Genomic DNA, 24433 nt, shown 5'->3' on the forward strand with positions numbered 1-24433 from the left:
CTGTGCCTGCCACATTCCAGGCACCATGCTATGGGTAGGTCGACCCTGAGGAAGAGGGTGGGGTCCTCACTAGCTTTAAGGAACTTTTAGTCTACTTTTTTTTTTTTTCAACGTTTTTTATTTATTTTTGGGACAGAGAGAGACAGAGCATGAACGGGGGAGGGGCAGAGAGAGAGGGAGACACAGAATCGGAAACAGGCTCCAGGCTCTGAGCCATCAGCCCAGAGCCCGACGCAGGGCTCGAACTCACGGACCGCGAGATCGTGACCTGGCTGAAGTCGGACGCTTAACCGACTGCGCCACCCAGGCGCCCCTAGTCTACTTTTTAAAAACAGTGTCTTGTTGTGTTTTCCTAGTGATTGAAGTGTTCATTGGAAAATACAGGAAAATGGGTCTCAGCAAATAAAATTCCACCCTAATGGAATCCATTCACCGTTGTCAGTGCAGTAACATTTTTTTATTTACTTTTGAAGGAAAGAGAGACAGAGCATGAGCAGGGGAGGGGCAGATAAAGAGGGAGACACAGAATCGGAAGCAGGCTCCAGGCTCCGAGCTGTCAGCACAGAACCCGATGCAGGGCTCGAACTCACAAACCGCGAGATCATGACCCGAGCCGAAGTTGGTCACTTAACTGACTGAGCTACCCAGGTGCCCCCATCCCCTTTCTTTTAGATAAAGAGACAGAATAGTATGGACAACCCATACATTTGAGAACTTAAAGGAAAATTACCAAGAAAACTGACTCAAGAAGAAGTAGAAAATCTAAACAGATTACTAGCATTGATGAAATTGAATAATAGTTCAGCAAGTCTATTCATTAAAATTGGGCCCGGATGGTTTTACAATTTCTATCTAACTTTCAAAGAACAGATAATTACCTTTGTATAAAAATTGTGTAGAGAGTAGGAAAAACAAATGGAATGCTTTTTCACTTGTTTCATCAGGTTATTATTACCTTAATATGGAATCCCAGATTAGAACATTAGGAGAAGGGAAATATGTTGTCTCATTTATGAACATGGACACAAAATATTAGTAAATGAAATCCAGTAATGATTTTTATTATTTTTTTTCAACGTTTTTATTATTTATTTTTGGGACAGAGAGAGATAGAGCATGAACGGGGGAGGGGCAGAGAGAGAGGGAGACACAGAATCGGAAACAGGCTCCAGGCTCCGAGCCATCAGCCCAGAGCCTGACGCGGGGCTCGAACTCCCGGACCGCGAGATCGTGACCTGGCTGAAGTCGGACGCTTAACCGACTGCGCCACCCAGGCACCCCCCAGTAATGATTTTTAAAGTTGGACTAAGTAGGGTTTATCCTGTAACTGCTTCTATGATTTGATATTAGGAAGTCTATTAATGTAATTCACCATACTACTTGATTAAGAAAAAATTTAAATTTCTCAATAGATACAAAAAAAGTATTTGACAACATCTGTTCCTAATAAAAATTTGTAATAAACTAGGAATAGAAGGGAGTTTATGTTGATACACTTGAGATATACTTGAGATATTAATCTCAAATGAATAGCCCCTAATGGTGAAATGTTAGAAGATATATATATATATCCATTATTACCATATCTATTCAACATTTTTTTACCGGCGTTCCTGGCCAATGCAATAAGACAAGAAAAAGAAATAAAAGACATAAAGACTGAAATGCAAAAGAAGAAAGTAAAATGGTATATTTGCAGATGATATAGATGTCTTTGTAAGAAATCTGGGGCCCCTGGGTGTCTCAGTTGGTTAAGCGTCCGACTTTGGCTCAGCTCATGATCTCATGGTTTGTGGGTTCGAGCCCTGTGTTGGGCTCTCTGTGGACAGCTCAGAGCCTAGAGCCTGCTTTGGATTCTGTGTCTCCCTCTCTCTCTGCTCCTCCCCTGCTCATACTCTATCTCTGTTTCTCAAAAATATATAAATATTTAAAAAATTTAATAAGAAAAAAAAAAAAAAAGAAATCCAAGAATGTATAGAACCAGTGAGATAGTGTAGCAGGATTACTAGGTACGAAATCAGTGTATAAAACTTAACTGTGTTTTTATAGACCAGCAGTAATTACAAAATGTAATTAGAAAAAAATACCATTAACAACATTAAAATGAGGTTATTTGGGATTAAATCAAACCAAAAACATACAAAACCCTTGTGGAGGAGATTTTTAAAACTTTATTGAAATACTTTAGGGGCGCCTGGGTGGCGCAGTCGGTTAAGCGTCCGACTTCAGCCAGGTCACGATCTCGCGGTCCGTGAGTTCGAGCCCCGCGTCAGGCTCTGGGCTGATGGCTCAGAGCCTGGAGCCTGTTTCTGATTCTGTGTCTCCCTCTCTCTCTGCCCCTGCCCCGTTCATGCTCTGTCTCTCTCTGTCCCAAAAATAAATAAACATTGAAAAAAAAAAATTAAAAAAAAAAAAAAAAAAGAAATACTTTAAGCCTAAATAAATGGAGGGATATATCATGCTCATGAATGATGGGACGATAGTAAAGACATTAGTGCTGCCCAAATGAATAATTCAGTATAATTCCAGAGGGTTTTTTTTGGTGAAACTGCAAAATTCGTATGGAAAAGCAAAAGCTGTGAATAGCAAAAACAAAGAACTAAAGGCAAGAGGACTTGTCTTAACAAACGTCATCACTTGTTTTAAAGTAGCAGTACTTTTTTCGGTGTACTGTTGCAATAGAGCCAGACAAGTAGACCAGTGGAACAGCATAGAGCCTAAAATCAGACCCACTCACAAACAGCCTTGACCGAAGGCAGAGGTGGGATTGTGAATCAAGGGAGTGCACGTCACCGAAAGGTACAGTAGTTCCCTCTTATCCGTGGCTTCGTTTTCCACGGTTTCAGTTACCTGTGGTCAACGGCAGTCTGGAACCAGAGGTTCCTCCTTCTGACGTGTGGTCAGAAGTTCAGTGTTAGCCTAACGCTATGTCACAGTACCTACATCAGGCATCTCACTTTAGCCCATCGTGTAGGCATGTTATCATCTCCTGCCATCACAGGAAGAAGGGTGAGTTTAGTACAATAAGACATTCTGGGAGAGAGAGAGAGAGAGAGAGAGAGACTGTGCTCACATAACTTTTATTATAGTGTATTGTTATAATTGTTCTTTTATTATTAATTTTACTGTGCCTATTTATAAATTAAACTTTATCATATGTATAGAAATACAACGGCATATATAGGGTTCAGTACTGTCTGGGGTTTCACGCATCCGCTGGGTATCTTGGCGCATATCCTGCATGGGTAAAGGAGGATTTATCTAATTGGAAAAAGTAAATTTTGATTTCTACCTTATCTAGCACGCAGAAATAAATTTCAAGGGGATTAAAGCTACTTGGAGTCAGTTTAAAGCATAAGCTGTACAGGAAAAGACCCATAAACTTGACTATATTAAAATTTTGAAGTTCTTGATGCAAAAAAGGAAAGATGAGTCCCAGCTTGGAAGAATATGTTTCAATGCCTATTACCAGCGAGGGATTACAACAGATTATCTAAAGAGCACGTATAAATCAGTTAGAAAAAAAAAAAACAACAGGGAAAACTATAAAAAATATGGACGGGAATTACAAACAGGAGGAAATTGGCAAAAAAGAAACTCCCATGGTCGATAAGTGTATTCAGAGGCTCTCCTTAATAATCAGTAGAGAACAGATTAATACCGCAGTATAATTTCACACCCAGCAGACAGGTGAACGTTAAAATATTTGACAAAACAGGTATTGGCAAGTGCATGGAACAAAGGAATTCTTATGCCTTCTTACTGGACCTGTAAAGGGTCTTTAAAAATGAGAGAGCAGGGGGCGCTTGGGTGGCTCAGTTGGTTAAGTGTCCGACTTCGGCTCAGGTCATGATCTCACCATTGGTGAGTTCGAGCCCTGCGTCGGGCTCTGCACTGACAGCTCAGAGCCTGGATGGAGCCTGTTTCAAATTCTGTGTCTCCCTCTCTGTCTCTGCCCCTCCCCCACTTGTGCTCGCTCTCTCTCTCTCTCTCAAAACTAAAAATAAACATAAAAAAATGAGAGAGCAGTTTGATAATATTGATCAAACTTGAAGCTTCACCAACCCAGTGACCCAGCAATTCCGCTCCTCGGTACCTACCTGGCGAGACTCATCCAGGTTTATAAGAAGAGACCATCAGAATGCTCGTTACGGCCTTATTGTTAGTACTGCAGAATTGGAAGCAACCTAAATGTTCCTTAGAAAAGGCTATGAATAAGTAAATTATGATCTACTCACACCATGGAAACTGAATAGTAGAAAAAATGAACCAGAGTTAAATTTCTCATTATGGATAAATTTCTCACACCTATGGGGGAGCCGATGGGGCAAGGTGCAGAAGGATGTGTCCAGGGCCAGGCCATTTATTTAAATTTTAAAATCATGCAGGGGTGCCTGGCTGGTGCGGTGGGAAGAGCACACAACTCTCGATCCTCACGTGGGGCTCGAACTTATGACCCCGAGATCAAGAGTCACGTGTTCTTCCCACTGAGCCAGCCAGGCGCCCGGCATGTTTTAAATGTATGCATATATAATGCATAAAAACATGCACGGGACTAGTAGACGCTAAGTTCAAGACACGGTTATCTGGGGTTGGGGAGGGGTTGGAGGGACGGGTTGGGGAGGGCTACACCAGGCGCCTCAACTGCATTTTTCTTATTCCTTTAAAAAAATTCATAAGCAACCACGGAAAAATTAGGATTTGACAAAACCACGAGGTAGGTGCTTGGGTATTTATTATTCTGTGTGGTTTTTCTGTGCGTGCTTTAAAGAGTGGATGCTTTAAAAAAAGAGAGAACTAGAAAATGTGCCTCCCTAATGGTGACTTCAGGTTTTCTCTTTCTTTCCCTGTCCCCAGGCTCTCCTTAAACTGTGGGGCTCCACGGACAAGTACCCCAAAGACATCCTGACATACACTGAGCTCGTGCTGGACCCTCAGGGCCAGCTGGTGGAGATGAACCGCCTCCCTGGAGGAAATGAGGCAAGAATTCAGCAGAGCCCAGCCCCTGGCTGGAATCACCCTTTCCAAAAATGTCCCCCTGAAGAAACAAACCGTTTTCCTTGTGCGTTCATCCCCTCGGCAGGTGGGCATGGTGGCCTTCAAGATGAGGTTTAAGACCCGAGAGTATCCAGAAGGGCGGGACGCGATCGTCATCAGCAATGACATCACCTTCCGCATTGGATCCTTCGGCCTGGGAGAAGACCTTTTGTATCTGCGTGCGTCTGAGATGGCCCGGGCAGAGGGTATCCCCAAAATCTACCTCGCAGCCAACAGCGGGGCCTGTATCGGCCTTGCAGAGGAGATCAAGCACATGTTCCAGGTGGCTTGGGTGGACCCAGGAGACCCCCACAAAGTACGTCACAAAGCCAGCCTGGTGATATGGCGCCACCCAGTGAGGGTGATGGCGCCCACAAGGGGGCGGAAAAAATCTTAGCGGTCTTTGTGTACAAAGCACAGACATACGAACAGCACACAAAAGGCGTATAAAGTTGATCAGCATTAACATTTCATGAGACGGGGTGGCAATTAGGAAAAAATGTCTAAAAAGGCACCTTAGGGGAACGATAATGAAGACAAGTTTATAAACTTTGAGCCAATATAGGCTGAGCACCTCCTGAATGCACTGTACATGAAGGATACAAAGGTGAATGAGACATAGTCCCTGGCCTCAGAGAATTCTCAGAAATGATCTGGGAGACGTAGAGGCACCAGCCACGATAAAGGCACAGTGAATGAGAGAAAAGCACGCATTTCATGATGGGGAACTGCAGGGGACAGTTATTTTTTGCAGGCAGAGCATGCATTCTCAAGGGGGTGATCCTGCCTCTGCCAGAGGGGCAAAAATTATTCTTTTCATGTAAAAAGCATGTGTACATAAGTAAACACACACACACGTATACATACGCATACATACGCATGGTTCGTAAACTATATAATAAAATTTGGTGGAGGGAGCTGGCAATAAGGGAACAAAAGAGACCCTTCAGGGGAGCAACGATGAAAAGATCGTTGAGGAACTGAATCAGAGCAGGAAAAATGTGGGGTTGTGTGTAAAGATGAGTGGAAAGCTCTTAGCACTGATCAGACCTTCAGTTTATAGCCGTTATGAATATGGTATTAATATCAGACATGTTACCTAGGCTGTTAACACATTGTTGACTCGTTATTAACCTCCGCCCCTATAGTGTTGTGGTTTTTTATAAAAAACATTGGCTGTCGAGTGCAGGGAGCTGAATTCACAGCCTCACTGGAGTATATATATTTTTAAGGGATTTAAATACCTGTACCTGACACCTCAAGACTACACCAGAATCAGCTCCCTAAACTCTGTCCGTTGTAAACACATCGAGGAAGAGGGAGAGTCCAGGTAAGTAATTTATCAGGTAGCTCCTTCATTTTGCCTCCGGTCGATTTCAGCTGCTAGTGGGCAATCCCTCTCCTTGCCTCTGGGCTTGTGGGTGACGTTTTCAAATGGGCTGGTGGTGTTTGTACAGTGGGGACCCCTGAGCTTTCTGGACACCGATGACTTAGACACCTGGGGAATTCTCCAGGGTGAGCCCTTCCTTGCCATCCCAAAACGAGTCACAGCTTTCATAAAAATAGTACCTCACGCAAGAAGAATTAGATGGGTTCCCCCGAGCTGCCAGCTCATGTTTGTGCCCAAATTAGCCAGACTGACACAGCAGCGATTTGGCAGGCTGGTAAGGTGTAGGCAAGGTGGGAGTCTGCTCCAGTGAGAAGGTTCAAGGCTACCAGCTACCAGCTATCTTTTCCAGGGAATTTTGCAGGTTTTGGTTTGGTTTGGTTTGGTTTGGTTTGATTTGGTTTGTTTTAGTGAGGTTGACAAAATCAGAATTTCCCAGCTAGGTTTTCTGGAATGTTAGTTGGTGATATGTTGTGTGTTGGGGGGGGGGGTAGTGTAGAAAAAGTTCCATAATCAAGTAAGTTGAGGAACACTGGATTTAAAGGAGATCTAAAAAGCATCTTTACTGCAGACCTTCTCAGAACCTTTAACGGTTGCAGTGTCTTGTGAATCTTTAACAGGGGCTGGACTGTATAGTGGCTTACACTTCTGTGGCCATAGAATCTCTTGACTGACTGGTTGGTTGATTGATTGATTGTGAACTAAGTGGCTTTCCCCATCTCTCTGTAGACCAAACGCTATTCTAGATGGTTTTTGGAGGTAGGCAGGGTGGGGGCAACATTTCATGAGGATAGCCTCCAAATAGGCAGACATCTTTGGTTGGAAGGGTGATAATCGCTGATGCTGTACTTGCCCTTCTAGAAACTTCAGGACCAACTGTGAAGGTCCTAGACCTCTGCTTTCCTTTCACCCCTGGCTGCTTTGTCACCTTCTGTTCCCTCACCTTGCTCATCCGTCCCTCCTGCCCTGGGTCCCGGGGAAGTGCGTCTGCCTTGAATTTCTCTGGGCTAGAGCTTGGTCTTGAATCCATGTTCGGTTCCTGAAGGTATGTCATCACGGATATCATCGGGAAGGACCGTGGCCTGGGTGTGGAGAACCTCAAGGGCTCGGGCATGATTGCAGGGGAGTCCTCCCTAGCTTACGAAGAGATCGTCACCATCAGTATGGTGAGTCTCCTATTATACTTCCTTTTCCTTTTCGCCTTTCTCTTACGGAATCTTTGTAAGCGTCCCGGAAGTAAAGAGCCCCGTGCGTTCATCGTGCAGTTCCGGTGATTGTCAGCCAGCAGCTCGTCCTGTCCCCTCGGTCCCTCTGCTCTCCTGTTTGGGGATGTTTTAAAGTAAGCCCCTGGCCCTGTCTTTCCATCTGTGGGTGCTCCGATGCAGATCTTTACTAGATAAAGACCTTGCCCCGCCATGCTTTTTTACAAAATGACGGTACCGTTCTTACACCAACATCAACAGCAATTCTTCAATATCCTTGAAACCTGGTTCGGGGGTCAGTTTTAACAATTATCTCAAAATGTATCTTTTTAGAGCTGTGTTTGAACCCCAGTCCAATGTCTTCTTATTTAAAAGGTACTGAGTATTTAGAAGAACTTTTGTCGGGTTTTAATTGGTACCGAATGAATATCTCCCCCTTCCCTCCCTTGGCCTTTTCAAAAGTGTTTGCTGTTTCTGGTAATACTGCTCTTTCATGGTAGATTGTCGTTTAAGACCTTATCTTTACATTCGGTGTTGGATCTTCAGTTTCCAGGGTGGAAAATGTGGCCATGAGTGTCTTCCTTAGGCTAGTGTTCTGCATCTCATTTACATATATTTCATATATGTTTCAAAATCTATATATATTAATATCTACAAAAGATATGTATTTTTATATGTTCCAAAGTACGTATTTTTATATGTATCATATATAATATCATTTATATCAATATATATATGATATATGTCATAATGTATATATATCATTATGATGGTGACATCATGATATATGCCATATATTTGACATGATATGACATATATAATATATAATTACATGATAACACATATCACACATATATCATATATAATGATATAACATTTATATACATTATGACATATCACATATCATATAATTATATATGATGATGTAATATATAATTATATATGACATATATCACATATATAATTATATATGATGACATATATATGTGTGTATGTATGTATTTATTTATATATATGTATATATAGATAGATATAGATAGATAGCTATATAGATATATATAATTTTTTTTTTAATTTTTTTTTTCAACGTTTATTTATTTTTGGGACAGAGAGAGACAGGGCATGAACGGGGGAGGGGCAGAGAGAGAGGGAGACACAGAATCAGAAACAGGCTCCAGGCTCTGAGCCATCACCCCAGAGCCTGACGCGGGGCTCAAACTCACGGACCGCGAGATCGTGACCTGGCTGAAGTCGGACGCTTAATCGACTGCGCCACCCAGGCGCCCCGAGATATATATAATTTTGAAAAAGTTTACGACTGACTCACCAGAAGTTACAAGCCAGTATAGAGAGGTCCTCTGTCCCCCTCACCCAGCTTCCCCCAAGGCAGTATCCTACATAATACATTATCGAACCCAGGACATTGACATTGGCACAACACTCTTACCTTGGTATAGACCTTAGTCAGATATCACCAGTTTTGCACGCACTCCCAGATGCCCTGTGGCTGTGTGAGAGGCTACCATGGCTCAGAAGAACTACATATAAGCTATGCCTTGTGTGAAGCAACAACCAGAACATTCTGTGTCTGCTGTCTATCCTCACAACACTCTTCTTCATTAACCACATTCTTTCTGGAAGCCAAGGTTAGGTGAGCCCGAAGAAGTGGCCTGTGCCTGTGTCATTTGGTCACCAGCCAGGCCACCAGTGGCCAAATCGTACCCTCCACGTGTGCCCAGTGGGTTCCTGGGCTTTCCTGCCCTGAGCCACACCTGCCTCCGGAATTCCAAAGGGCTGCTGTCTCCACAGGTGACCTGCCGAGCCCTTGGGATCGGGGCCTACTTGGTGAGGCTGGGCCAGCGAGTGATCCAGGTGGAAAATTCGCACATCATCCTGACGGGAGCCAGCGCTCTCAACAAGGTGACCGAAAAGGAGACTGTAGGGGGCGGGCGTGTGGGGCCAGGACTCATTTTAACATAACCACTGTCTCCCAATGGGGGACTTTTCTCAGTATGAAACCAGTGTCATTCCAACTGAGCTAGGAGCTGTTTTTCCAATTGGTACTCATCTGGGTCTCTCAGGAGCCAAAACAATTTTTTTCTAAGTGTTAGGCTCTTGTGCTAAAACTCTTGTGTGCTGACAGTTTAAATTTTTAAAAAATTATTAAGGTGGCATTATATATTGTAGAAAATTGGAAAAAGACCACCCCCCAAAAAAATAATTTTGCTCCTACTAAAATTTTGGTGTCTTTCCATCCCATCTTCTGTCTCCATGACGCCTGGTGAGCGTGCGGTTTGGGATTCTGTTTTCACTGTATGAAAACATACCCCACGTTGCTGTAAAGCCTTGGTAAGATAATGTCTGATAAAATCCCACTGAAGTTCTGCAAGTCTGGTCCCGGAACCAGCAGCAGCATCCCCCGGGAACTTGTTACGAATGCAGATTCCCAGGCCTCAGCGCCAACCTGCCGAATCAGAAATACCCAGTAGGGTTTCGCCTTGGAGAAGACCCAAGTAATCGGTTGGATCGCTGGTCCTCAAATTGGGCCACGGAGTTCCAACTACCTAGAAGTTTAAGGAAAAAGTACTGATGCCTGGGTCCCAGCCTCAAAAGATTCTGCTGTAATTGGTCCGGATGCAGCCTGGGCATTGGGAGTTTTGAAAACTCCCGGGTGACTGTCACGGGCGGCCAGGGTTGAGGACCGCCAAGGGAGATGACTTCCGAGCAGGTGCAAGGGGCCTGAGCCGGGCGGGCCCTTGCTAACCTTGCCATGTCAAAGCAGGTCCTGGGCAGAGAGGTTTACACCTCCAACAACCAGCTGGGCGGCGTGCAGATCATGCATCACAACGGTGTCTCCCACGTCACTGTGCCAGACGACTTCGAGGGCGTGTACACCATCCTGGAGTGGCTGTCCTATATGCCAAAGGTACAGTATCCCCCCCACTCTGCACCGTAGAGTCTGGAAGACTTTGTCATCAGGTTCACTTGCTGGGTGGTATGGGAGTTTGGGAACCAGGAAGTGCCACCCTTGTGGCTGGGCTTAATTTTTCTTCACTCCTCCCTCCTTCCCTCTCAGACACCCAGCTCTGTCTAGCTGTTCTTTGCTTAAAAAAAAAAAAATGCCACTGGGGCGCCTGGGTGGCTCAGTTGGTTAAGCATCTGACTTCGGCTCATGGTCGTGATCTCACGGTTCGTGAGTTGAAGCCCCGCGTTGGGCTCTGTGCTGACAGCTCGGAGCCCGGAGCCTGCTTCGGATTCTGTGTCTCCCTCTCTCTCCGCCCCTCCCCTGCTTGCATTCTGCCTCTCTCTCAAAACTAAGTAAACATTAAAAGAAAATTTTAATGCCATTGTAAGATGCTATGTGCCGATCCTTTATAAAGGGGTGGCCTTGCGTCTCATCAAAAGAGGTAACGCTGAACAATAGAGAACCCTGAAGCTTTGCAGTCGGGCTGGATCCGATTCCCGGCTTCCTCATCGCTAGCAGTGAGACCTTGGGACAGTCTGTGCATCTTCCTGGGCCTCAGTTTCCCCATCTGTGAAATGGGAATAACAATAGCACCTACCCTAGGGAGCTCCCTTGGTGATTCAGTACAATGGTGTTGAGAGCCTGCACCTTGGCAGGCCCTCACCAAACGCCACTCATGCTGGCGATGACTGGCTAATTCGGGCAGGGTTCTGTGGCGCAGGCAGGCATGATCATGGTTGGAGGAGAGAAGCAGATCACAGGCATGGCTGACCGGCACGGAAGACAGAGGCCGTTTTCTCTTCTAGGATAATCGCAGTCCAGTCCCCATCACCACACCCTCGGACCCCATTGACCGAGAAATTGGATTCTTCCCGTCCAGGGCTCCCTACGACCCCCGGTGGCTGCTTGCAGGACGGCCTCACCCAAGTGAGTCCCTAAGTGCTTTGCCGGAGACCTGGCTCTTGGGTTTCTTTTCTGAAAAGAAGGCGTGAAGGGGCCCTCTGGTAGAAGCCCCGATCCTCCCTTGGTCACACATCCCGGACGGGGACACCTGAGATCAAACGCAGAGGGAGTGGAGGCTGGGGGTGGGGGCCACTTTTCTCTATACTTTTCCTAAGTCGTTAATAAAGAAGCGGTGGGCACAGGCTCTGGGTCCTCGGGCTGGCAGATGCAGGGAAAGTGCAACAGGGGGCCTGGCCTCCCTCCGAGCTGCCCCGTGGTTACATAGGAAGATGCAGACATCAGGGTTTCAAAGACAAGACTACAACCCCCACCCCCTCTCTGAAAGGGGCAAGCAGGTATTTGATTACCTCCTGAGCAAGCAGAACACCCCAGGGAAGCTGAGCTAACCCCGTTACCATGATCCCGAGTCTGGAATTTCAGATGCCGCTGCCTTTAGGGATCCGCCTGCCCGTCCAGCTGCGTGGTGCAGGAGGGGTGCCCGTCAGGGGCGCGCCGGGCGCTGCCGGCTCAGGATACCCCGCGGCTCGCTTGCCCCTCTTGTGCCTCTCTCGAGCTTTCCTCCCCGTGAGCTCTGAGGGGGATGGCTTTATCTTGACTAAAAAAATGTCCACCTTGTTTCTGACCATTTTCCCCATCTAGTCAGGCCAGCCCTCGGGTGGACACGGGAGTTGGGCTGCTTTGTTTTCAGGCACCCAGCCTCCCTCGCTGGCGGCTTGTGACCCTCGCGTCACCTGGCTCCTTTCTCCTTGGCCAAACCGGAGTCACGGACACCAGGGCGCCAATGCTTCCTTTAAAGGGACGGCTGCAATTGGCATCATCATATTCTGTCCCCTCCCCCTCCCCAAGTCATCTCCCTTCCCCTCCTCCCCTGCCCCTCCCCGACTCCCCTCTTCTCTCCCTCTCCCTCTGTCTCTCTCTCTCTCTCTGAAATTGAAGATGCCCCCCAGTTAACATTTAAATGTTATTAAGCTACTGCCGGCACATTGAGGATGAGGTTTTCCGGGCAGGTGGTCCCTTCCCCAGATCCCACCTTCTGAAGGGGCCCTGTCAGCTCTCTTTGCCTCCTGGGCTGATCCTTGTCCGTGCATTTGGCATTGGCAGGAGCTGATACGGTTGGATGTTCCAAATGGGCTGAATTCCCGACTTGGGGTATTTTCTGCAACTGTGTTTTTGGAGGGTTTTGTTTTGCTTTGCTTTGCTTTCTTTTAATGGGGTCGGGGTCTGTGTGGTTTTCTGGAGAAACAGGTGTCTGGGCTGTGAAGGTCAGGTTGTCTGCCCCACCAGGCAGACCATGGGGACCCTCATCAACCCAGCCCCTTGGCCTGGGCCTCTGCCCTTCTGCCCACAGCTCTGAAGGGATCCTGGCAGAGTGGATTCTTTGACCACGGCAGTTTCAAGGAAATCATGGCACCTTGGGCCCAGACGGTGGTGACAGGAAGAGCGAGGTAACCCTGGGAACGGGGCAGCCTGCACTCGCCTGGCCTCACCAGGCACTGGGACTCCCAGGCACTAGCCGTGGGTCCTTTCCTCCTGGGTGACCCCCAAGAACACTTTCCTTTTGGCCTCAGGGCTTTCCAAAAGGAAAACCAATTTGGGGGGGATGGTTTTCTGGATGCTGAACTTCTTCATAAAGTCTGGATTTTTCTGTGGCCATCTGCTTGCTGGGGGCCAGAGTCTGCCCCTTTGGGAATCAGAAGACAGCGCTGGGTGCTCCCACCAGAAAACCACACAGACACTCAAAACTATGAGGTCTGTTCCACGAGGGCCACGATCAGGAGCCCTCTTGTCTACGCAGAGCTGGTGGACGGCTTAATCGCTTGGATGCTTTCAGAGCTGAGCAGCTCACCCCTCAGTGGTGCAGCCGTCACCATTTTAGACATGTCTGGCCACCTGCGGGATCCTCTCCGTATAATTGACCCTTATAATTATCCTTATAAGTTAGCATTCAGATCGTGGCACGAGGCAGTTGTTACAAGTCCAGGCTCTGGAGTCCGATCTAAGGTCCTTCACTTTCTCTGGGCCTTTACGTCCTCATCTGCAAGACGGGGATGATAATCCTGCCCCCAGAGGACTGCTGTGAGGACGTGTGTCAAGCTCTTAAAACACCCTAAGTGCTCCGTCAGTGCCAGCGGCTGTTATTCCTGTCCTTGTTGGTGCTGTTATTTCTCTCCCGGGCAATAAATAAGTATTAAAATACTAAATGTTAAGCCTAGTACTAACAGCTCATCCCTCCCCCCTAAGTGTTTTATTTTTTAAGACCTGCGTTGAGATCTCCCTCTTCTACATGGAAACCCTTCCTTTATTTAAAGACGTTCTCTCCACCTGCCTCGTAGACACGAGTGACCCAGGGATGCACCTGGCTCAGGCCTGGCTGGTAGCAGGCGGGTGACAGTTACTAATGTCATGGAATCCTCTGAGCCGCAGCTCCTTCAGGCTCCACATCCGCCACCCCTTTGAAAGCACGCCGCGGTGCCTAGACCCGCCCCGTCCCGCGCGGTGGCTGCTGGCCGCGTGCAGCAATTCAAATCTCGGTGACTTGAGAGAGGAAGGTGTATTCCGTTCCCCTGTTGCCCTTGGCACGTTTCAGGTGCTGAGCATCCGCCCGAGGTAGCATGTCACAGCTGCTGTTCTGGATGGGCCAGGGGGAACACAGCGTCCCAGAAAGTTCTAGTGGAGAGCGCTGCTCCTGCACTGGCCTCACCCTCCCCGTCACCACGATGGCTGCTGCCCCAAGAAGGGCGCCGATGGCACCTTTCCAGCCCGCCGGCTGGCGAGGAGGCTCTTACCGCTTTGGAACGGCTTCTTTGCCTTCCAGTAAAATAACCCGCCAGAGTAAAAGCTGTGCACGCTTCTGCACGCATGCCCGCGTCCCAGCCTTTAGTGCCCAGGTACCCAGGATGCCCGTAGAATGTCAGCCGGGGCTGGGCGGACCCGTCTACCCCCGGATCCAAGGGGGCTGCCGCCCAGCTCCCCGCTCGCCCCTGCTCCACCTCACAGGCTAGGGGGGATCCCTGTTGGAGTGATCGCCGTGGAGACGCGGACCGTGGAGGTGGTAGTGCCTGCAGACCCTGCCAACCTGGATTCCGAGGCCCAGGTCAGAGGGCTGGGAATTTGGGACTGTGGTTTCAGCTGGCTCAGCCAGCCGGAGTGGATCCTGGGCGGTCACACGCCTGCCCTTCCAGCCTCAGGGGAGTCCTTGGCCCCAGGGGCGCCCGTCTCCAGCACTGTCTCTGCGGGATGCATAAATGTCCTACGCTGTCTTTCTTCTTCAGGGGGGTGACAGGTCCCTGGGAATCCCTCCTGCCCTCTGCGCCTGTCCCTGTCCCTGTCACTGACTCTAGCTGGGCCATGGCACATATGGGAGGAGCTCAGGAGTCAGAGGGTGGGTCCTAGGACTCGGTATGGCCTGGACTGGCTTGGCACCCCTTTGAGCCTGTAAATGAGGCAGAAGGAACCTCCCTGGGCTGCAGAAGCAGGGCCCCCAGCAGGTGAGCTTCGGGCCCTCCCTGTGAGCCCTGGCTCTGGTGTGGGTGCCAACGCAGATCAGATTGCCTGCCCTCTAGGGTGTGGCTCAGAAGACTGTCCCCGTGTCCCCTCGCTGGTCTTGCACAGAGGAGTCTGATCCAGGCCACCCTGTGTTCCAGATAATCCAGCAGGCGGGCCAGGTGTGGTTCCCAGACTCAGCCTACAAGACGGCCCAGGCCATCAACGATTTCAACCGAGAGGGATTGCCCCTGATAATCTTTGCCAACTGGAGGGGGTTCTCCGGTGGCATGAAAGGTAAAGCCACCTCTCCTGTGGGTGTCCCAAAGCTGTGGGGTCAGCACCCAGGACGGGGAAACCCCCTCCAGGTGGCGCTGTCGCGTCATCATCTTAGCCGAGCCCCTCTACAACCTCCAAGGATGGGAGCAGTTCAGGGAACATCCACCCATTTCACAGATGAGGAACTGAGGGCTCCCAGTGTGACTAGCCAGAGGTCACCCTGTGAGGGGCAGGGCAGGGTGGGCGACCCCGGGAACTTTCCTTCCTGTGAAGGGGCTAAGAGTAAGACCAACCTGAGAGAGGTCTGAAGTGAGGGTTTGATATGAGCTGATCACGGGTGCATGGTGTTGGCTCCTGGCATGATGATGGTTAATTTTATTATTGCAGCCTAACCACATAAGGTGCCTGGTACTCGGAGAGCCTCGTCTTGGTGGAAAATAACGACCACGCTGTCTGTGGGCAGGAGGGAAGGATCTGTGCTATTGCTGGATAGATAGGGTTCCGTGTGCTAGGAACGTCAGGACAGGGCGGGGGGCAGTCACCAGTGAGGGCATCCCGGAGTCAGAGCTGGAAGGAAGGGACCCTTGAGATTGCCCTACGCTTCCTTTTACAGATGGAGGCACTGAGAGGCCCCAGTGTGAGGGAGGGGAGAGTGGCCTGGCCAAGGTGACACGGACAGTAAGGGTGCAGTCTGTACCTGGCCTCCTCTACTGCCCTTTCCGTGGTGCCGCGAAGCATCCCGGCTGAACACTCTTTCTCAGGCTCCCCAGGACAGCGACGGCTGGGGGCTTGGCGTGTGGCAGGTGCTGGGGCCTGAAGCCTCCTCACCGGGCAACTAACTGCTTTGCTTTCAGACATGTACGACCAGGTGCTAAAGTTTGGAGCCTACATCGTGGACAGCTTCAGGCAGTACAAACAGCCCATCCTGATCTATATCCCACCCCACGGGGAACTCCGGGGGGGCTCCTGGGTGGCCGTGGACTCCTCCATCAACCCCCTGCGCATAGAAACGTACGCAGACAAGGAGAGCAGGTGGGTGTGTGACCCTCAGCCTCATTTCCCTTCACCCCCACTCCCGAGGCCCCATCATCTTTGAGCCACTGGCCAGGAATTGCCAGGGCATTCTGAGGTTCTGAAGGATGGAGAGGCTCCAATTTTACCAGTCCGAAACTAGCATCCAGTGCACAGGTGGATTTTATCAGGAGAGTTCATGGCACCTGAGCTTCCTGGCAGCCAGGATAAAAAGGGAAACATAACCAGTCCTCTAGTTCTCCCTGGGCTCTGAGTCTCTGCCCAAGCTGTGAGTTCCTGGAGGGGCTGTGCTTTATTCAGTTTTATAGGCCAGGGCCTCGCACAATGCCTGACCGCTAGCAGGTGGTTGGGAAATCCTGGCTGAACAAATGACTGACAGATACTTGCCTGAGAGGTTACTGGTTCGTCGGGAGAGAGAAACCTGTGGCACTTTGTTAAGGAGGAATTCATTCATTCCAGGAACGTTTACAGAAAGGATAATGACAGTGGTACTTGCTACATGGTGCTTGAGTAACTTTAAAGTGAAGACTCTAAGTTGGGGCGCCTGGGGTGCTCAGTCGGTTGGGCGTCCGACTTTGGCTCAGGTCATGATCTCGCAGTTCATGAGTTCGAGCCCCGCATCGGGCTCTGTGCTGACAGCTCAGAGCCCGGAGCCTGCTTCGGATTCTGTGTCTCCCTTGCTCTCTGCCCCTCCTCCACGCACGCTCTGTTCCTCAAAACTGAATAAACGTTAAAAAATTAAAAAAAAAAAAAAAAAAAAAAAGGAAGACTCTAAGCTACATGCTGTGTAGGATGTCAAGACCTCAGGAGTAGTTTTGCCCCAAATATAGGCATCCTCTTCCCATGTCTGTTACCCATTCATTCATTCAGTGACTATTTATTGAGTACCTACTATGTACCAGACATCATGGTAGATATCGTGATATGGTGCACATGAGCGACACCTGTCCCGCCTTCAGTGCACCTAGACCATCACGGGGGACTGTTGAGGTCCGCCCTCCAGGATGACTCGGGACATGAGCAGCCTCAAGTGGGGTCATCGTTACCTTTTCACTCTGGCCACCAGGAAGCTCAGAGCTACATCAAGTATTTCTTGGGGCTTCCAAACTATCAAAAGAGGATGAAGGGGGCAGTGTGGGGCGTGAGTGAGAGGGCCAGCTCATACTGAACCATGTTGAGTTCTTCATTGTGCCTTTGTGAGCTTGGAGGAGATCAGAAACAGTACCCTGGCCCGAGGAGAGCAGAGATTAGGAAAGTCACAAAGGGCTATAGCTGAAGAACAGGAGGGCTATGCTGTTCTGGAGAAGAGGCCTATGCTCTCAGAGCCGAAAGGGCATTCCAGAGTTCAGAAAACGTGATTTTTTTTTTTAATTTTTTTTTTTTTAACATTTATTTATTTTTGAGACAGAGAGAGACAGAGCATGAACGGGGGAGGGGCAGAGAGAGAGGGAGACACAGAATCGGAAGCAGGCTCCAGGCTCTGAGCCATCAGCCCAGAGCCCGACGCGGGGCTCGAACTCACAGACCGCGAGATCGTGACCTGGCTGAAGTCGGACGCTTAACCGACTGCGCCACCCAGGCGCCCCCAGAAAACGTGATTTTAAGAAGTTGGCTCAGCCCCTGTATATTTTATGGATATAGAAGCAGATGACTGGAGAGTCCCCTCTGACTTGCCCAAGGTCACAGAGTGAGTCTGTGAAAGATCTAAGAACTCACACCCGGATTTCCTGGCTCTCCTGTCTCTACCCCCATGTCTCCTGGCTGTAGTTTGTTGGGGGGACATCTCCTACACTTCTACCCCTTCCTCTTCTTTTTTCAGGGCGAGCATTCTGGAGCCGGAGGGAACAGTGGAGATTAAGTTCCGAAAGAAAGATCTGATAAAGACCATGAGGAGGATCGACCCAGTTTATAAGAAGCTCGTGGAACAGCTAGGTGAGAGGGGTGGAAACGCCTCAGGTCTCAGAGGGCAAGAGAGACCCAGCCCGCTCCCCTCCCGGGGGGTTCTAGTCTGGTAAAAACAAAGTGCCAGCATGCCAAAAGTCAGCTCCAAAAATCGGGGGATGTGTTAAACATGTTCATATAGCAAAATCAGCCCTTTACCATCAAAAAGTATGTTTAATGCCTTAGTGTATTTATTTCTGAACACACATAAAATATAACAATGGAAGTATCTGGGGCCAGTGAGGATGATGAGAATTTGCACAGCAAAATGTCCCTTTAGAATTTTCCATCAGACCTGAAGTATGTTACCAATTTTGTCTGAGTGATAGTTTTGTTTCACTTGTAGCCTTAGATGTAATTCTCTTTAAAAGTCCATATTGGGTGACAGTGCCTTTATAACTGTGCCCTTCACAAGATTTCTTAGAGTGTGTGTGTGTGTGTGTGTGTGTGTGTGTGTAATTTCTTTGGTTTCATGTCAGGGTAAATGCTGATCTCTTGAATGAGTTGGGAGGTGTTTCCTCCTGTCTTCTGAGTCGGAACTGGCATTATGTCTTTAAATCTTTGATAGGAGGTTTCTGGCTACAAATTCATCTTTATTATATGTAGGACTATTCAGGGGATCTGTTTCCTCTTGGCAGAGCTTCCATAGTTTGTATATTTCAAGGAATTTGTCCATTTCATCTAAGGTGTGAAATTGGCCCAGCGTTGTTCATAATATCCCCTTAATTGTATTTTGCAATATGTGTGGAAAATAGTAAGTGATCATAGCCCGTGAGCACAGTGGTTCTTCCCGAGAAGGGGGCACATTTAGAGTTGCACGCTGAATGCGGTCTCGCCATGGTAAGCACACTTCTGAGACCGTGCGAGCAGCTTGGTTTGGGGGCAGCTTCCGAATCAGAGTGCAGGCCTGTCCTGCAAACCCTGGTTTGTGCCCTTGCCCACAGGAGTGTCCGAGCTCTCCGATAAGGACCGCAAGGACCTGGAGGGCCAGCTGAAGGCCCGGGAGGACCTGCTCCTGCCCATCTACCACCAGGTGGCGGTGCTGTTCGCCGACCTCCACGACAGGGCCCACGGCTTGCTGGAGAAGGGTGTCGTCTCTGTAAGAGCCTGCAGCTGTGGGAGCCCCACATGAATGCCCCATCCTAAGGTCACCTGGTTTCCAACCGGAGCAGATCTGGGCTCGAAAGCTACATGTTAGAAACACTCAGGGAGCAATAAAAAAAAAAATCCCAGTGCCCAGGTGGCTCTTCGGACCAATTAAATCAGAGTATCAGGGGGTGGGAGCCCCGTATAAGTATGGCTGCAAATCCCCAAGCGATTCCAACAGGCAGCAAGGTTTGGGAACCACCAGTCTGACCTCCATGGGTGTCTCTAACCCCGGGCCAGACTTGGGAAGGATTGTTGCCGCCCAGCACTGGCCTTCACCAGCCCCACCCCATCGCTCGGCCCCTAAGAAGATACCCTACGCTCACCTACCACCCCTGTGTGTGGGGCTCCCTCCCAGCCAGCCTAAGCCTCTCCGTGCCTCTGGGAAGCCCGAGTAGAGTCCCGGTGAAATCTTGGCCCCGCCAACCCCCCGCCCCGAGCCTCAGCTGCCCCGCCTGTAAAACGGGAATGATCACCGAGCTTGCGCCTAGCCCAGGGCCCCGCCCTGGGCAGCACCCTGCATCTCTGCCCGCCCCTGCCCCTTCAGAGGGCTCAGGCCTGGGGCTTGTCCGCAGGAAATCGTGGAGTGGAAGACCTCACGCGCCTTCCTGTACTGGCGTCTGCGCCGCCTCCTGCTGGAGGACCAGGTCAAGCAGGAGATCCTGCAGGCCAGCAGTGAGCTGAGCCACGTGCACATCCAGTCCATGCTGCGTCGGTGGTTCGTGGAGACGGAGGGGGCCGTCAAGGTGGGCCTGGGCGGAGACAGGACGGGTGGGTGGGTCGGTGCGTGCCTCCCGGGGCTAGCCTGCTCAGGGGTCCCTCTCTGAGGCTGCCTGTCCCCTTGCCCCCAGGCCTACCTGTGGGATAACAACCAGATGGTGGTAAAGTGGCTGGAACAGCACTGGCAGGGCGGGGGCGGCCTGCGTTCCACCATCCGCGAGAACATCAAGTGTTTGAAGCGCGACTCCGTCCTCAAGACCATCAGACGGTAAGTGGCCACCCCGCCCACCCGCCCATGCCTTGGACTTCTTGGCGAGCGCCGGATTTACCGCCAGCCGCCTGATCCCAGAGTGCCAGCTTGACTCCATGACGCTGCATGGTCCTCGGGCCTACGGCTCAGCCTCGCGTGCGAGGTCCACGGCTCGGGGGCTGTATTCCTTGCTGGAATATAGAGGACAGCTGGTCCAAGGTCACGGCTAGAGCGCATCTGGGAGAGCCCAAGTTCTTAACTGCTAGGCCGTAGGCTGCTGGCTTCCAATGGTGCCAGCCTTTCCAAAGGATTTGCTCACCCCATTCCCATGGGGTCCCCTGTGAGATGGGTCATCGATCATGTGGGACCCCATTTAGGGAATGAAGCTGAAATTTAGGGGAAATACTGGGTCTCCAGTCACACAGCTAGTGACTGACAGGGTCCACTGTCCTTCCAAGTGTTCTGACCCCCAGAATTCCCTCCTGCCGTATAGGACCACACCCCCCCCCCCCTCCTGCCACGGTGACCACGGCACAGAGAGACTTGGGAGCCCTGGGTTGTCACCCACCCAGGAACATGGCATGGCCCTGCACAGGAATTCTTAGCGACCGCCCTAGGACCCCCTGACCTAAGTGGCAGGAATGACCCCTGCCCTTTTCTCCCCTCCCCCTGCAGCCTGGTTCAAGACAACCCTGAGGTGGCCGCGGACTGCATCGTGTACCTGAGCCAGCACATTAGCTCAGCAGAGCGGGCCGAAGTCATTCACCTCCTGTCCACCATGGACAGCCCAGCCTCCACCTGACCCCGGCCCACCCGGCCGCTTTCAGGACCACGGGCAAAAGAAACCACGCTGACCCGCCTACCGCAGGCCTCATCAGGACCGTGGGGGTTTGCTTTTTAAAAAGAAAAAAGCAAAAAAAATAAAACCCTCAAAACCCCCAAACCCCCCAAACCCTAGGCATCTCTGCAGGGCTGCTGGCCTCCCACTCACTCCTGTCCCAATAAAAAGCTCAGGAGAGCCCCTTCCGAGCAGAAATAGCTTCCTCTCCATCACTGGGAAGTTGGCTCTGGTGTCTCTTGAGACATCCTTTTTTTTTTTTTTTTTTTTTTTTTGCCGCATCCCTGAATCACATTGAACCCAAACCCCCCCATTTCCTTTTGCTTTCCAGTGCCTGGTGTGCGGGCTCCAGGTGTTCTCTTGGGCTCGTTTTATATCAGATCACAGAATCTTTGTATTTTTCTACTCTGAGACCAACTCCTGATTGTAAGCGTCTTACATAGTTCGGCAAAGTAGGCCGAGGAAGGAAGCGCAGACACAGCCTGGTTTTTGTCATGATGCTTATTCCGGAAACTGTCAAGTCACCTGGGAAAGGGCATGAATGGTTTTTTAAGAGACTAAAACGGTAGGTCGTTCCCCCACGTGGCCCCTAGAGGGGCGCCAGGAACGTCTCGCTGGTAAGGCCGTGCTGATTCTGTTTTTGAAAGGGGGAAAGGAAATGGGCAGAACTGTTTGGCCGCACATTTCAGGACCTTTGAGGACAGCTTCCGTGTGGCTCCCAGCCCTCCCAGCCGGCCCCTTCCCTGGGAGGAGGACAAGGACGGCCCCCCGGTCCCCTGCGTGCAGCCTCGTGGCCGGGTTGGGAACACGAAGGCAGAAGGCAGACGGTCACCGGGCTCACAGCCCAGCTGGCTCGTGAGTGTCACTGCGGGGATTGCCACTACTCACCTCGGAGGCCCCCTCTGCCGGCACCCCCTCACCTGGTGCCTTGATGTCTGGGCAGGGATCTGGCCCCAAGGGGCAGAGCTCTTGGTTTGCAAGGACTGGACCAGGAGGGCCACACCAATTTGCTCAGGGAGGCCCCTGCGACCTGCCCTCCAGCACTGGGTTCTGGAGGCCACAGGGCATCGGGGGCATGCTGTCCTCCCGGCCCCGTCCATCAGTTCTTGGGTGCCGGTGATGGGGGCAGTTGCCCCCCCCCCCCCCCCCCCCCCCCCCCCCCCCCCCCCCCCCCCCCCCCCCACTGCTGGGATGGGAAGTTTGTCTGAGGAACCTTGCCGGTTCAGAGACCGACGAGGCTGCCCAGGGGAAGCCCCCCACCAGCCTGGATGCTTCCACTGCCTGAGTGGAAAAAAAAAAAAAACAGAGTTTGGCCATTAGCCAGTGACGGACCTGGCACATGAAGGTGTCATGGAGGCAGTGAGGGATGGGAGAAAGAGGGATTATCTGTCGTCCCATCCTGGGGCCGATTCGGGGAGGGCGTGGGACTCCACGCTGACTTGGGAACTGAATGTTTCCGTGTGCGGGAGGCTCCCTTGGTTTTGGAGGGAAAGGCAGTCCATAACGAGCTGCTCCCCAGGGGCAGTGGGTGGGGGATCCCGCCAGGAGATGTGTGGAATAAAGTGTTTTTTAAAGGAAGCACTTTGGCCTTGACTTATTACCTGGACCAGAAGAGGCAGGCCGCCTGCCTGGGTGATTGCCCTGGAGCTCACCGGCCTGCCCCATTGGCCGAGATCTTGTGCAAGCCCCCATCCCAGGAAGACAAAGCTCTGAAAAGAGTTTGTCTCCCAGAAGTCAGACAGTTTGTGACAGTTTGTATCCCGGAAGTCACGGGCGGACTTGGTCTTTTCAGCTTGATTTCAAAAATGGCCGCGTGCTGCTGTCTGCCAGCTGATGGGGCGGAGTTCAGCACATTGGCAATCAGCTGATAGTACTTTCCCTGCTTCCGGGGACTCAGTGCAGCCCCCTCCAGGGAAGAGGGGAGGGACTGTGCCACTGAGTGTGGCCAGAGGCCTCGGTGGGCAGCTCGGGTCCAAACTGGATGCTCAGGGTGGTGACCTCATCCCATGTGACCCCTGAGAGCCTCTCAAGTGCATGCTACACTCTCTCCTCACTTTTATAGGCAAGAAAACTCCAGCTTAGAGAGAAGAGACGTGCCCAAGTTCACACAGCTGGTGAGGTGGGGGCCAGGCACCCAGGCTGACCCAGACCCGATCTTGCGAGGCCTTTTGCTGTCCCGTGAATCCTGAACCTTTGCAAAGGCTACGTCCTGGCACGTGAGGGCACCATCTACACCAGCCCCCCGCCTCACCCCAGCTGATCCAACCAACGTCCTCATTCGGATCCCCATCAAGACCCTGGCCCCTCCAGGGCCAGGCCTCGGCGGGGGACAAGCTACCCTCTCCCTTCACTGGAGTCTCTCCCTCCCTGGATCAGCAGATTCTGGAGCACCACGCACCCCCCCCCCAAACCACTTGAAGGAACCCCGTGTCCTTGGACGTACAGCTTGTCCACATCACGAAAGCGGGGTGCTACCAAACTGGCACCCCCTTCTTGGGTCATCCCAACCTCTGCTCTTGCTTTGCCTCCCCCACCTCATTCTCCAAATCCAAAAGTCAGTTGGCCTTTTAACCCAAGGTCACTTTCCCCTGACACTTTATTATGAAAAATTTCCAAACACCAACAGGTCAACTTCGCTGTGGCAGACACACAGCCATTCAGTGCTGGCTGCTATCACAGTCCTTTTCCTGTGCTTGTCCTGGTCCATCCATCTATCCGCCCCTCTCTCAACCTGTCAACCCATTCTCTTATTTGGACACATTTCAGAGTAAATGGCAGACATCTGTATACTTCTCTAGGGGGATATTTGTGTTTCCAAACACCGGGGTTTTTTTGTTGTTTTGTTTTACCTTTAAATCATGTCCTGAGCTCCTTTGCAGCCGAGAGTAGAGAGTTGAGAACAGAGCTGTGTTGAGGTGAGGTGGCCCATCGTGTGGCTGGTGAGGGGATCTCCAGCCTCACGGTGCCGGGTTCTGTCTGTGCCAAGCGTATCTTCATCAACTATTTATTGAGCACGTACTATGTGTGAGGGGGCACAGCCGTGAGCAAGACAGCCCACTCCTGCCCTCGGGAGCTGTTTTTCCAGGGTCCCCAAAGCCGGAAATTGCAAAGGGTTAACCGTAGAGGATATTCATGGCCACAACTCGTCAAATGCCCAGGGTCTGTTGTCATTCTTTCGGAGATGGGTCCA

The 24433-nt window shown here is 50.7% G+C and overlaps 1 protein-coding gene across 5 annotated transcripts in view; it reads left to right on the plus strand.

Moving 5' to 3' along the window:
* Positions 1 to 22821, plus strand: part of ACACB (acetyl-CoA carboxylase beta) — a 110551-nt gene extending 87730 nt beyond the window's left edge. For 3 of the 5 annotated variants that reach the window (XM_043557837.1, XM_043557838.1, XM_043557839.1), the window contains 16 exons: positions 4858 to 4980; positions 5084 to 5353; positions 6270 to 6367; positions 7470 to 7590; positions 9436 to 9546; positions 10409 to 10552; positions 11398 to 11518; positions 12903 to 12999; positions 14552 to 14648; positions 15199 to 15334; positions 16171 to 16348; positions 18168 to 18280; positions 19234 to 19388; positions 20011 to 20181; positions 20287 to 20423; positions 21081 to 22821. In XM_043557837.1, the coding sequence (XP_043413772.1) occupies positions 4858 to 4980; positions 5084 to 5353; positions 6270 to 6367; positions 7470 to 7590; positions 9436 to 9546; positions 10409 to 10552; positions 11398 to 11518; positions 12903 to 12999; positions 14552 to 14648; positions 15199 to 15334; positions 16171 to 16348; positions 18168 to 18280; positions 19234 to 19388; positions 20011 to 20181; positions 20287 to 20423; positions 21081 to 21207 (2199 nt within the window). In that variant the 3' untranslated portion in view covers positions 21208 to 22821. The other 2 variants (XM_043557840.1, XM_043557841.1) reach the window with 2 other exon arrangements.
* The last annotated feature ends 1612 nt before the right edge of the window (positions 22822 to 24433 follow it).

Source organism: Prionailurus bengalensis, chromosome D3, assembly GCF_016509475.1.
Source record: "Prionailurus bengalensis isolate Pbe53 chromosome D3, Fcat_Pben_1.1_paternal_pri, whole genome shotgun sequence".
Taxonomy (NCBI): Eukaryota; Metazoa; Chordata; class Mammalia; order Carnivora; family Felidae; genus Prionailurus; species Prionailurus bengalensis.